Source organism: Pelophylax lessonae, assembly GCF_965119305.1.
Source record: "Pelophylax lessonae genome assembly, chromosome: 3".
NCBI classification, from domain to species: Eukaryota; Metazoa; Chordata; class Amphibia; order Anura; family Ranidae; genus Pelophylax; species Pelophylax lessonae.
The window spans coordinates 221,553,022-221,567,572 of NC_138770.1; the positions used below are offsets into that span (position 1 = coordinate 221,553,022).

A 14,551-nucleotide genomic window follows, 5' to 3' on the forward strand; every position below is an offset into this window, starting at 1 on the left:
GGTCGTCGGCCGAAGCTTTTCGGCCGACAATCTGCACGTGTGTACGGGGTATTAGTATGGTGCTTTCGACAGCCGATTACAAATTTTCAGACAACAAAAACTAAAATTTTTACCATAAGTGAACACAGCGTCTGATTTACATTTAATTAGTACAGTGTTTGTCTGGAAAGAAGATCATAAGAGCAAGACTACGCATGATCGGAAACATAAGAATACATACAAAAAAATTCAACACATTACATCTCTTCTGAAGATGAATTCTGTGGAACGAGAATTTTCATATGTTGAGTAACCTCTTCACTTTCCATATGAGACTAGCATCCAACAAAAAACTGATGAAAATTCGTCTGATAATTTGATTGTGTGTACGAGGCTTAAGACAGGAGGTGTGTTACTGGTCGGATCACCAGGTGAAAATAAATGCTAAAAAATAAAATGAATGCAGCCACCAAATCTAAGAATTTGTAAGCTGCAAATTATTAATTTTGTTTTTTTTTTTTAGTTCAGTGTTTATTTTTAAAACAGTCCTCAATGTTTGCATTTGTTATATGTTGTTATGTATAATGTATTACATTTTGCCCCCATTCACACTGGGGCGACCTGTGAGGCGACCTGGTCGCCTCACAGGTCGCCGCAGGTCGCCTCCCATAGGGAAGCTGCGGACCCGTTCTGATAGGAGCGACACAAGTCGCTCCGACTCAGAAAAAGGGTCCGGAGCTTCTTTGGGGCGACCAGGAGGCGACCGCCATAGACTTCAATGTTACGAAGTCCGTGGCGGCCGCTCCGAGGTAGCGGCGCGCTGCTCGCACCGCGACCTCGGAGGTCGCGGTGCGAAGTAGCGTCGCCCCAGTGTGAATGGGGGCTTAAACAATTATTGTGATACAAGACATATCCCCTTAGAGCCGGTTCACATACAGGCGACCCGACTTGCCGGGGCGACCTGTGAAGTCGCGGTGCACAGCTCGCACCGCGACCTCAGAGAGACATGCACGGACTTCATATCATTGAAGTCAATGCAGGTCACTCCAGGTCGCCCCAAAGTAGTACAGGACCCTTTTTCTAAGTCGGAGCGACTTGTGTCGCTCCTATTAGAAAAGGTCCTGTGCTAATCTATGGCAAGCGATCCACGGCGACTTGTCAGGCGACCAGGTCGCCTGACAAGTCGCCCCAGTGTGAACCGGTTCACACTGATCCATTGCTGTGCAATGGAACCATTCTAATCAGAGCGACTCAAGTCGCTCTGACTTAGAAAAAGGATCCTGCACTATTTTTTTGCAAAGTTGGAGCGACTTGCATTGACTTCTATTATGAGAAGTCGTTGCAAGCCGTGCTGAAGTCACGCTGCACCGGTGACTTCATTAGTCGCCCGAAGTCGTGGCGACTTTGAGTCGGATTAGTGTGAACCGACTCTTATTCCAGCTGAAACCCTGTCCCAAGTGATGCTGCAAGCTCCATTTACACCTTTGTGCTCTTCATTGGTTGTGGATTGACTTTGGATCCACTTTTCCTGCATTTTGGATGTAGCATATGCGATTGTATGGTTGGGTTTTCAATACTGCTTTTTTTTTTTTTTTTTTTTTTTTGTTGGTTGAACCGGATGGACTTTTGTGTCTTTTTTCAACCTGACTAACTATGTATTGAACACCCCTATGGGACCTGCACTTTATGGAGAGCACAGCACTCCTGAATGAAGAAGGATCAGAGCACAGAGCACACTGCCAGGAATAGGAATCAGTGATCAAACAGCAGCTTTTATATTTTGGGCATCTTACTGTTTTCTCTATTCCCTTCTAAATATTTTGCACTATCAGCAGATTCTGGAGAGTCTGGCTGCTCTTCTGAGCCATTTCATCTCTGCTCTGTCTATGTCCCATCCCTATGAAATGAATGCATGGGAAATCAGTAATATTACACTGATGCCTGTATAAACAAAAATGTGTTATGTTTCCAAGAAATGAAAACTTGAAGATAAAAGCTTTGCTAGGAGTGCTACCCTTATAGGCAGTATACACAGCCAGCACCCTGGCAGGAAAGGCTTGGGGGTAGCTGATGACTTATCACCCCCCTCTTCTTTTCCCAGGCCAGCAGAGGAGGGGAGGAGCCAGCTGGCTGCTCTCTCTAGTGCTGCCTAGCCCTCTCATTAGTTAGCACACTTCAGTCATTCTCAGCTGCTGCTGCTACACTCCAGAAGGAAGAATGCCTTGGGGCTATATTCACTTCCAACTCTACAGACTAGCCATCTATCTGATTGTGTTATCTCAGCTTAGCACAGCCACAGAGGAACCTCTGATCTCTACAGGTAAGCTGGGTGTCATCAGAGGGATTAGCTGTCATCATTGCCTCTCCTGTATCCTAATTGTTGTCCATCTATTGCAGCACATCATCTATTCCATTCTATAGTGTTTTAGACAAGGAAATGACTTTTATTGAAAGATTTGCATTAAATAGGTATATCCTAGACATTTATATATGTTAACACTGACCAATAAGCACATTCCCTCTATGACTACATAGAGGTGTCATCTGTTACATGATCAGGTATAGGTGATATGCATATAAAAGTAAGGGCTTGATGCAGAAAATGTGGGTTGGGCAGCAGGCTGTGGATTGTAGAGGTTTGCTGTGATCTGGGGACTTGGAGGAACTTGCTTTCTTTGTAAGGTGCTCACACAGTGATTCATTGAATGTCCCAGACAGCAGGCTGTGTTTATTTTACACGTTCCTCTGCACGTATCCACATTCCCCCATTACAATTGGACTTTATTTGGTGGGATCTGCCTGATTCTTTGTTCTGACCTGGGGATACTGGAATGTGCATTGTTCTATGTATGACCTTGGATTTTATTTCAATTATGTAAAAATGAAGTATTCTGCTTGGCAGTGAACATGAACACAGCAGAAGACATTTATTGGATACATTGTTAATTTCCAAGTTATTTCTTTACAAGGAGTCACACCCTACTAGCTGCAATATTAAACTCTCAATGCTTTGTGTTATTCACTAGTGAAAGTGACGCTAAACTATATCCTTATTCTTCAAAAATATTTCATACACCTCCATTATTTTAGTTTTCAATAAGTTTTTATTAGGCACCTCCATTATTTTATGTCTCTAAATTTTTCTTTTTTTATGCATGCAATTGTTTCTTTTGTTTTTTTTTGTAACAATTGTGAGCTCGCAAACTTCTCTGTTCCCTCTTCACTTCCATTTGTTTGGAAGGAACAGTGCATGCTAGTTGTGGCGATGCACACTACACCATGATCCTTCCCTAGTCCATCTTCGGAGCAATCTACGTTTCTACATACAGTGGAACCATAAGGACTGAAAGTAGCCACCCTCTAACAGGACGCTGGTTCACAGGAGACAAAAAAGTACTTTTTACTTAATAGATTTAAAAAAAAAAAAAAAAAAAAAACAGAATAGATTAACATGGAAAACATGAATAGATTTAAAAAAAAAAAGAAAAACAGAATTTAATGTCACTTTCTTTACATAGTCCCGCCCTGCAGGCTGCATCTTTATATTGCCGTGCTTTGTTTTACACACAAGCTAATGATCCCCCTTTATTAGGCTAGTAAATGATTCAAAAGTCAGTTTAATGGCTGTCACTGCGATTCTGCTTGTTGGATTAAAGCCCCGTACACACGTACCGAATGTCGGCCGAACGATCGCCCGTCTTTTGTCCGGTGCTGTCCTGTCTGTTGAAAAGTGCTAAAGACTGCACACAAATTTTTGTCGGCCAACAACAGCCGACGTGATGCCATGTGATGGTTAACTTTCCGTGTGTTTTTTCTTTTCTGAGCATGCCCAGTCTTGCTCATCTGCTGTTAGTCGGCCGAATTCTGTACTGACTGGCGAACAATCGGCCGTTCTGGTGACGGCCAACAAAAATTTTATAGCCTGCACACCCGATTCTGTTCGGCCGAAAAGTCGCAGTCGGTTGTCGGAAGCATCATACTAACAAGCCGACAATCGGCCGATCGTTCGGTGGCCGAATATTTACGGCCGACAATTGCTACGTGTGTACGGGCCTTTAGTTTATATAAAGTGTGTGCAGTTTTCAAAGAACAGTGTTTGGGAATTGGCAAAAAATTCTGAAACTTTTTTTTTTAAATATATTTTATTAATGAACTGCCTGTGATTTCCTGTTCATGACCTCATTTTAGAATGTTTCTGCAAATTACAAATGAACAGTGAAGGTCGATAATGATGATAACCCAAAGCAACCGTGCATATTTCCTATTGTTAATATGAAATCTAATATAATTATTTAGAATATGTCTCTGTTAAACAATCGGGCCCTTCCACTTATTATTATTTATTATTATTGTTATTATTATTTTTTTTAACTTTTATTGGATTGGGAAAAAGTCCAGTGATATATCAAAAAGAAATATAAATATATTACCGGAGGGTATTGTAAGGTAAAGTGCCAATATAATATATCATATAGGACTTTAACAGTTCAAGGTCATGAGCTATGTATAGGTATTTGACAGCTCTATTTGTATATAGAAATCCTGGCTATAAAGAAAATAAGCTCATCTTTTTATTGCTGTGCCTATAAAACATTGTGGACAATTTATTAGTAATATTATTGTAACATAACCCAACAAAACATTCTTTGCCTGATATTACTGGTAAAAAAAGAAGCGTGTTATTAAATCGCCTTAAACATGGAGAGGTAATGATTCTGAAAAGAAAACCTTAAAACAGTCTTACATTACCAAGCAAAATTCATAATGGCAGATCTTCAAAGTTCAGCTCTCAATGGAAAAATCTTCCCCAGCCAGGCAGCGCACGGAGACGTGCTTTCACTACAGGACTCCTATTAGGTACAATTGGCTGCTGTGATCTTAGGAAGCTGGCAAAGCCCCACAATCATCATCTGTATTAATGACTGACGTCGGCCAGTGAGCAGTTCCTAACTGATTCACTGAAAGATGTTCTCCAAAGCAACCTGCTTTTATGAGTTTACCAGATTACTGTAATGTAGACAGCAAGGTCGAGCCAATGAGTCTGACTGCAATAGGATACCAGTTGTCTGTGTTTGGGTGTATTACATGCCCATTAGTTGTATTCTAATTTAAATATCATCTATAGAAGAACTTTTTTTATTCTCTAACAGACTCATGGGATTTTTAAGCAAGCACATCTATGTTTTTTTTTTTTTTCTGTTCATTTTCATGGACCCAACACATTCTGCAGTGCTTTGTGGAATACATATATCATTCACATCAAAGAAGCTAACAAAGTAACATTGCTATTACAATATTGCAAACCGTTTGAATGGAATCCCATATACTTTCCCTTACCAGTACATTTTGTGTAGAGGGAGGAACCTGGAAAAGAAACGGAAAGCTCTTTCAGGGAGAGTCTAGAGCTGGCCATACACCCATAGAACTTTGTTCGTACAGAAATTTGAAAAAATAATTTATCGAGCATTCAATCTTGCCATCATTGAGTTAACTCATTTCATTTGAAAGCCCCTAAAATGTTGTCCACACCTGCTATTCGAATGGAATTCCTGATGTATTAAGCAGGGTTGTTTTGTGCCTTGTCTTACGAAAAACGTATAAATTCACAATTCGATTTTTATTCCTTCAAGAAATATTTTCCATCCTGCTCCATGAAATCTTCCCATCATTACAGTCAGACAATCACCAATATGACCCCACTAACCATTAGGAAAATTGAATGAATATTCATCTAATTAACATTTCTCAACAAAATTTTACTGCTGTATGGTCAATCTAAAGGCCCGTACACACGATACGGAAATCGGAAGGGAAATTTCATCCAATGAACGATCTGCCGATTTTCGGATTGTTAGTATAGTGCTTTTGACAGCCGATTACGGATTTTCAGATGACAAAAACTGGATGTGCAGGCTATAAAATTATCGTACGTCAGCGCAACCTCCGATTTTCGTTTAATTAGTATAGTTTTCCTCTGAAAAAAATCTTAAGAGCAAGACTAGGCATGCTCATAGATGAAAGAACACATACAAAGCAATCCAACACATGACATCACTTCTGAAGTTGAATTCTGTCGTACGGGAAAATTCGTATGAAAATAACCTCTTCACTTTCCACATCAGACTTGCATGCCACAAAAAGGACGACAGATCGTTCGATAATCTGATCGTGTGTACGGGGCTTAAAACTCCGGGTTAGCTTGCAACCTTGAGTTCCAAAGAATCTGTGATCTATACTGTTCATCTACTGTCATTATTATAATTTATGCATTAAACAATTCAATGCAATTCAAATAAGATAGGTTCTGTAGGTTTGTTCGTAAGTTGAAACAGGTACATTTTTTTTTTTTTTAAAGTGTAACTCCAGCCCAAAAAAAATAATTTTTACTTTTTTTTTTTGGGATAGCATAGGGAAAGGTTAACACTCTCTTGTAACATTTTTGTTTTGCGGTTTGTGCCCCTGTTCAGAAGATTTTGCCTCACTTTCTGTCCCTGTGACAATTGGATTTTGAGCATTTTGGGTTGTTGTGGAAAAAAGGATTGGTGACAGCTTTAGTGGAGACACCTTTTTCCCATGATAACTCTTACAGGAGTGAATTTCTCTTCCTATGGGGTAGAATTCCTCTCACTTCCTGTTGTTTCCCTTCGTTTGTAAGTATGAGTCATTTGTAAGTCGGATGTTTGAAACTTGGGGACTGCCAGTATTGTCTACTAATTTTAAAGGAGATAATAAAATATTTTTTAGACTCTCTTTTAGATTTAGTTTAACCTCTATACCCCATACTAGATAAATTCCCACTCTTTATGCTCTTCCTCCAGTGCAGAATCATAGGAGGTGGATTGACTTTATGGTACTTTGGTAGAACCATGTCCTACAATCTTTAGACTTCTGATGTTGAAGGTCCGTTTCAGTGCGCATGGAGCCAAGTAATGATGGGAAAGATCTGTGCTAGTTCCAGGGCAGCACACCAATGAATACCGTGATTTTCTTGCCCTAAAAGTAGCACAACATCCATTCTGCCCATTGCAGCCTCCAGTATTGAGAGGGAGCTGTAAATCTGACAGATAACAGCTGCTTAGACAGGTTCAGTTTAGTGTTCTGCTTTGTAGAGCTGCTGATACAACTCCCCTCCCACTGCCACTATAGAAAATAAGTTTGCTTCAGTCAAAAATGTAAGGTCATTGGTGAAAAGAATACAAGGAGCAAAACCTAACAACTCAGTGCTTTGGTGTTACATTCAGACATTCTTGTAGTGCCCCTGTCCACCCTGCTCCCTTTTTTTATGTTTGATCCTGAGGAACCCCTTTATGAGACCCAGAGGAGAAATTTATGTTTGTCTTTTTTTTTTGTGCAGTTTCTCCTATAAGCAGAATACCTTATACAAATGAATGCAAGTATTAGGATGCTTTTTACTTCTACCAATCTGATTCAGAATCAGAACTTCCTTGCAAGCATCAGCCTGATTTTGTGTGTGGTTTTTTTTTTTTGTCTGGAGATTCAAGGGAACAACCAAAACTACACTAATACTTTCCGATTTGCAGATAAGTTACTTATCACCAGTAGAAAGTGTTTCAGAGCCAAGTGGCAAGGGAAGCATTTAAATTGGTTGTAAAAGCTCACACATACCCAGTGAAGTGAAAAGCCTCAGATGATACACAGAGATGAAACCAATCTCCCTACATAAGTTTTACTTGTATATCTGCAGTCTTCAGCTTTCTAGACTCTTTAGAAAGTGTGCATTGTGTTTAGAAATTTTTCTAAAGCAGTGGGAGGGGAGTCTGGGCATACACTGTATGTGAGCTAATTGGAGGAAAGGCAAACACCCCCCCTCCACATAGGTAGAGGAAAGAGGAAACTTGCAGAGGTGTGCTGTGAATTAACAGGCTCTCTGCTTATCTTGCTTCAAGTTGCCTCCCCAACACAAATTTTCAGCTACTTTTATCTCCTGTGTTAGATAATTTGTCATGCTGATAACAGAGGAATGGAGCAGGAGAAAGACACAGGACCTTTGGAGAGATATACATAAATACTACATGTATATGTGCATAGGTCAGATTTCATGAATGGGGTTTACATCTGCTTTAATGCACTTCCACAGCCCATGTCAACAAGCCCAAGAACAGTGATGGTCAACTTTCTTGTTAGGCTGGCCATACATTATACAACACTCTTGTGTCTTCCTTTTTAGATTTACCAAAACCATATAATATGAGGTCAAACCTAAACCCTTTCAATTTGTATAGAATGAGGAAGGCACTTACACTACATATTTGAAGGTAAATCTAAAGGAAATTTAATTGGAAAGATGTATAATGTATTGCCAGCCTTACAGGGGGCCTCAAGTGTGGACCCTGACATGATCCAAGTACTGCACATAACATTTAGTGGATACAATGCTACAGAAAACTGTCAGACAGCAGACATGCAACTGGAGATGGTCAAAGACTTTGGGCATGCTACAAGAGTTGGCCAGAGACTGCAGACATGCTGCAGGGAATGGTCAAAGACTAAGAACATGCTGTAGAAGTTGTGGAATGACTGCGGACATGTGCCAGGTGACATAGACTGCCGACCCATTTAACAGCTAGATATCACTGCTATTACAGCACAATAGGGAAACGCAGACTACAGTCTGCAGGGGTCCTGAGAGCCACTGGTTAAACACCAGGGTCCTAGGACAATGCTCAAAGTGGAGAGTAGTAGAAAAGCATAAGAACTTTAGCTTTAAATTGAATAAATATTTGTCTTGGCGAAGGTCCTTCTGGCATGATAGATAAACCCTTTGCACAGTGACAAGCCAGCTGGTCACACTACAACTTTCATTTGGTGTGCTGAGCGCTCGGAGAGACTAAACAATGTGTATTTGGTGTCCATTTTGTGTGGACTCAAGGTGCAAAACTTTCCTAGAGTTGCACAAATTGTATTTCAATTTAAAAGCTGAGTTTTACTGTGGAATTTTATGGGGTACAGCACAAAACACATTAGGTATAAGTAATGGTGTGTATACTGCAGGCAGCTGCTTCTGGTACAAAATCCTCCCTACTGTGTCTGCCAGTTATTGTCATGAGCCTTCTGTTGCTGTGAGAGTTAACAGCAGCAGGAGCTGCTGCTACTGAGACAAGCTGCGCCGCTCACTTGCCCCTTCTTCCTTCACCATCATTCACAAATCTCGTACTATTGTCCTGCAATGCATTCTGTGAATGGGTGGAATAGATCCTACCATTCAACTGTTTTCCCTACATTTGCAGAATGTGATGCATTGTGGGAGTGTAGTAGTACGAGTATTGTGAATGGTGGAGAGGGCAGACTAAATCTTGTGAATGGTGGTGGGTAGTGCACCTTTTCTCACTGGTAGCTACAGTTGTTCAGACTGGCCATTGTGTGTGTGTGTGTGTGTGTGTGGTTTTTTGATCGGCTAGAGGGCCGATCCAGGGAAAAAAAAAGAAAAGCAAGTTCTCCTATCAACACTTGCAAGGTGGAAGGAGAAATCCTCCTCACTTTGTCATAGTATTCTGACAGTGGCAACTTTTCTGCTGTCGGAATGCACTGATCAGTGGCTGCAGCCACTGACTGACAAACATTTTCCAACAGTCCTGTTTGACATGAATTCAATCTTTAGATTGAAAAATTGTATATTTGGCCGCTCCCTGCTTACCTGTCAAATTTTGATCCCATTTATGGCCTGCTTAACTCCAAATCCATTGACTCTGAAGGAGACACAACACAGCAGATTTTCACCAGTAGCAGCTACTGGGATACACACCATTGCAACTAATATGTATGGTAATGTATCCCAAAACGTCAGGTTTAATATAAAAAAAATACTGCAATGATCTTTAGATTAAATTATTTTTTTACGAGATTTATATAGTGTAGTCTTCACAGTGCTTTATGATCTAAAGAGAGACAGTATAGTTACAATAAAATACAAGAGGGTTAAGAGAGCCCAGGTCATAAGAGCTTACAATGTGTTTTATGGTCAGTTTTTGGCTACCTTTCAACTAATTATTTTTGATTGACTGCATTTGTAGAAATCAAGAAAAACATAATTCTAGGCTTTTTTTTTTTTTTTTTTTTTTGGGACTTTCAGTCATTTCCTACAGTGTTGGGCTGCTTTCAAAGAAATGCTTTGGTTATACTAAATGGTTCAGAACCATTTTTTTTGGCTATTTTTATATTTGCATCTGCTTTATTACCCTAAATTTCATGATGGAAAAAAGATTTTCTTCGGATATCTGGATACATAAATGAGTTACATTGGCAGACCCAGAAATAAGAAGAATTAGTAATAAATGAAGTGCTCCCGCTCTATGGAAAAATAAAGACGTAAAGGATGTACTTGTATAGTGCACAGCACCTTCTAGTGGCTAGTGGAGAGAAGCACAGCGTTTTTTATTTTGAAGGGTGGCAAGGGATGCAGTGTTTTTTTAGTACATTTCTATGTGCCCCAGACCTGACTCGAGTGACATGAAACAGAAATCAGCAATGCTGGATTTTTTTAAAAATCTGCTGTTGGCATCCACATGGCCTCCAGAAACCATAACATCTTGATGTTCAATAAATAGTTCATACTCTTAAAAAAAAAAAAACACAGTAACTCAGATTTTTTTGATTTTTGTTTCTCTGGGTTACTGCACTTTTAGGAATTAGGAAAGACTGCAAGTGTGTTGAAGAAAGGGTGGTTGCTTCTCTGAGACTTCTCTGGGATTGTAAAGGCTTTCTCTTTTAAGCCATATGACCTGATTTTTATATTTTACTAAGACAGGGGATTCTCTTTAGACAAACCAGGGATTTACATCTCTTCTCACTAAATTCTGACATGTAAATAGTATTTGCTGCCCATTTGCTCCACTATGCAGTCTCTGTCACCTTCTGCTGGGACAGGGTAACTTTTTTCCATATACTTTGTTTATACTTTTTAAATGGCCAAAACGATTTCTCAATAAGATCCTTGTGGAAAATGCTGTGTAAATTGCAGGAAATGCATGAGAAGCTGTCTTGGCCATTACACCCACACTCTGATACACTATTTGCTTTGTTACTTAAAGAAAATAAAAAATAGTAATGCACAAACTATCTTCTATAATGTTTAATGCTTTTACCTTTTTTAAAGGCTCTATGCATAAACATGCGTATTTTTAAATATTAAAGACGTCTTTTTGGTGGTATTTTTTTAGATAATTTGTTATTTTACGTACTTTTATTCAGTAAGAACTATTCTACTAGTGGTTGTAGTGCATTTATAGATTTTCAGTACTATGAACAGTATAGTGTTCATTCTCATGACTGCTAGTGCGTGGAACATATTAAATGTATATTTTACCTTTTTATGTTCTTTGTGATCCCAAAGAATTTGCAGCTGTGTAGTAGTAATGAACATTTCATTATAACATTTTAACGCAAACTAGTGCTTAGTCTCCCTCCTAAACCCCCTACCCTTGTTCACAAAGCAATTCCACAATCCTTGATGGTCAGTGGCATTTTAAACCTCTCCATAACAATCTGTGATGGTCAACCCTTAGAGTGACCAATGATCATCATTGGTGGTCACTGGCACTCCCCCCAAAACACTATGTTCTCAAACAATTGCCAGCTGTGTAGTAAGAAAAAAAAAACATAAACCCTGTACTACACAGCTTACATTTGTGATCGCTGTGCTTGCCGATCATGCGGCTCAGAGCCCCTCCAGTCGGCTCTGTGCCTTTTTTTAGCTGATGTCCTCCGCAGTCTGACGTTGGGAGCAGCTGCTTAGTGCATGCACAAAGGTAAACGCAGGTTAACACAGGAGATGTAATCTCACCCTAATAAGGGTGCCAACTGGTTGTTATATTACAACAGCCACTCCTAAACTGATCAACTTGTGTCTTTTGCTGGTTCATTTTTCTTTACAAATTGTTCAGTTTTTCCTTCAAGGGACTTGTTGTTTACTTACGTTCACCCATAATCTTGCCTGCAGCATACTGTATTCCAGTGTAAGATCATCATCTGGGTGAGCATCAAGTGTTTGGTGTCAGGGAAACCACTGAGTAGCAATCCTGCTATATGAAAGTATTTTGTTTCTTCTCTGTTACCTCACAGGTGTTCCACTATTTCTAAGGTGAATCTCGTATAGTCCTGCATGTGTTGTGTTCTTTCATGAGCTAAGTCTGGTGTAGCTTTTTAATTATGTACTGTACAGTTTATTACTTGTATTTAGTCTTTCATGACCTTATGTAGCACCTCCCACATTTCCTTTGCACTTTCATCGGTGCACAATTTGACCAGGGTTATAGAACTTTTGAACTTTTTGGTCTTTCCCTGTCCACGCATCTGTGTGTGGGTTTGGTCTGGTGTACACTCAGTAGTGTATTTAGGTATTGTGCTGCCCTAGGCCTGACTAAACATGTGCACCCCCTAATTTAAATATGACCCACCCCTTCCTGTAAAGGCCACACCCCTTCCTGTTTACGACTCACCCTGTCATCTGTAAACCACAGACCATAACCACAGTATATCAGTGTCCATCAGTTCCCATAAGTTCAGCCTCATCAGTGCAGCCTTATCTTTCTGCCCATAAGTGCAGCAGATCAGTGTGGCCTCATCAGTGGCCACCAGTGCAGCTCCAGCAGTGGCCACCAGTGCAGCCCCATCAGTGGCCACCAGTGCAGTCTTATCAGTGCCCATTAGTACAGCCATATGTCACAAGATTAGTAGATTGATCTTTTAGGATATTTGGACTTGTGTTTGCTGCCACTGATTGCAATTATAGGATTATTTTACTTATTTGTATAATAAATAGGAAGTCCATAGTCATTATACAAATAATTAAATATTTTTAATGAAAAGTGCCTCCCTAGGCCTGAGCCTTGTTGGCCTAGGCCAGGATACAGCACTGTGTACACTTCCATGTACCCTCTATTATTAGCGACATGTTCAGTTTAGAATTCCAGGACTGTAAGTTCTGGTTTGTTAGCAGCACTTTTAGCAGCCGTCATGTTGCTTTCTGGCCCTTCTTTCACAGACTGTTTTGCTGTAATTCTGAGCCGTATCTGCTGCAGTACTTAGTACTTTGGCTGTAGCTAGGTTGATAACTCTTTGGAAACCTGCTGCAGAAATGACTCTTGCCAGTCAAAATGTGTCTGGACATGTGGCAATAACAGGAACACAGAAACAGGAAATTACATCATAACCATTAGGTTCCCCTAGGAAGAATCTATTATACAAGCATTAAACCTATCACTACTACCTACTGAAAGAACTACTAATCGCAGAACATATGAGAGTTATTGTTGCACCTACAGTGCATTCGGAAAATATTAACTTTTTCCACATTTTGTTCTGTTACAGCATTATTCCAAAATTGATTAAATTCATTATTTTCCTCAAAATTCTACAAACAATACCCCATAATGACCACATGAAAGAAGTTTATTTAAAATCTTTGCAAGTTTTATCAAAAATAAAAAACAAAAACAAAAAAAATCACATGTACATAAGTATCCACTGCTTTTGCTCAATACTTTGTTTGATGATTGTTCTTCTGGAAGGTTCTCCTCTCTCCACAGGGAAACACTGGAGCTCTGTCAGAGTGACCATTGGGTTCTTAGTCACCTCCCTGACTAAGGCTCCCCCCCCCCCCCCAAGCTTCTTCCATTTATGGATGGTGGAAGCCACTGCACTTGTTGGGACCTTCAAAGCTGTAGAAATCTTTCTGTACCCTTCCCTAGATCTGTGCCTCGATACAATCCAGTTTCGGAGGTCTACAGACATTTCCTTGGACTTCATGGCTTGGTTTGTGCTCTGACATGCACTGTTAAAGATGCTATACAAAAACAAGGAATGCATATGGAAATACAGGCATGAATTGTTAAACAAGGTAAATAAAGCATCATAACATAGGACAACTGAACCAGCATACAAAGAATAAAAATTAATAAGTGTCCGAAAAGAGGCAAGCCATTCCAAGCAACTACTCAGAAATGTCAAGTTGGGTCATAGTGCTCATGTGGCTAAGGCTTGTACGTAAAAGGTGCGGAGTTATGGGAATCTCTAGGGGGTAACATACTACCCAGATGGGGCAAGGCGGTAGAAAAACCCATACACCGGGCATTGGAAGCCCAGGCACAGGTAGGGATAGTTGTCAGCGTGTTAAGGAGACCCCGGCGAAGGGTCTCGGGAGGTGTAGAGTAGAGGTGCGAGCTGTTCTGACCAGCCAAACAGCCAGGTAGCACCTAATAATGTCAGGGGGAAAAGGGGGAGCGGGTACCAGGAAATAAGAAAGTAGAAGCAGAAGGGCAGGCTAGACCAGAGGGAGAGAAAGAGTGGGGAGGAGAAAAGAAAAAAAGATAAAAAAAAAAAAGGGGGATGGGGAAACATATCCCGCAATGTCCAAGGTGAGGGCAGCGGATATAAATGGGGGACAGGCAATCAGGGTGTGGGAGGTAACATGGGGTCCAAGCTTAAACAATCATGTCGTGGATCCGGAGATCAGGGATTAGGTGTACTTAGGAGCACAAAGGTAGAGGAAAAAATAGGCAGGATCCAAGGATCCAAAGGATGGCGGAATCCAAGTTCATGAACTACATAGATTGGA

At 40.3% G+C, this 14,551-nt stretch overlaps 1 protein-coding gene across 3 annotated transcripts in view; it reads left to right on the plus strand.

The window, feature by feature from the left end:
- Positions 1–14,551, plus strand: part of PLOD2 (procollagen-lysine,2-oxoglutarate 5-dioxygenase 2) — a 282,208-nt gene that overhangs the window by 35,004 nt on the left and 232,653 nt on the right. For 2 of the 3 annotated variants that reach the window (XM_082248890.1, XM_082248891.1), the window contains exon 1: positions 2,158–2,299. The exons of the other annotated variant lie outside the window; for it this stretch is intronic. In XM_082248890.1, the coding sequence (XP_082105016.1) occupies positions 2,197–2,299 (103 nt within the window). In that variant the 5' untranslated portion in view covers positions 2,158–2,196. Of the gene's footprint in view, positions 1–2,157; positions 2,300–14,551 lie in introns of those variants that run through there. 3 annotated transcript variants of the gene reach the window in all.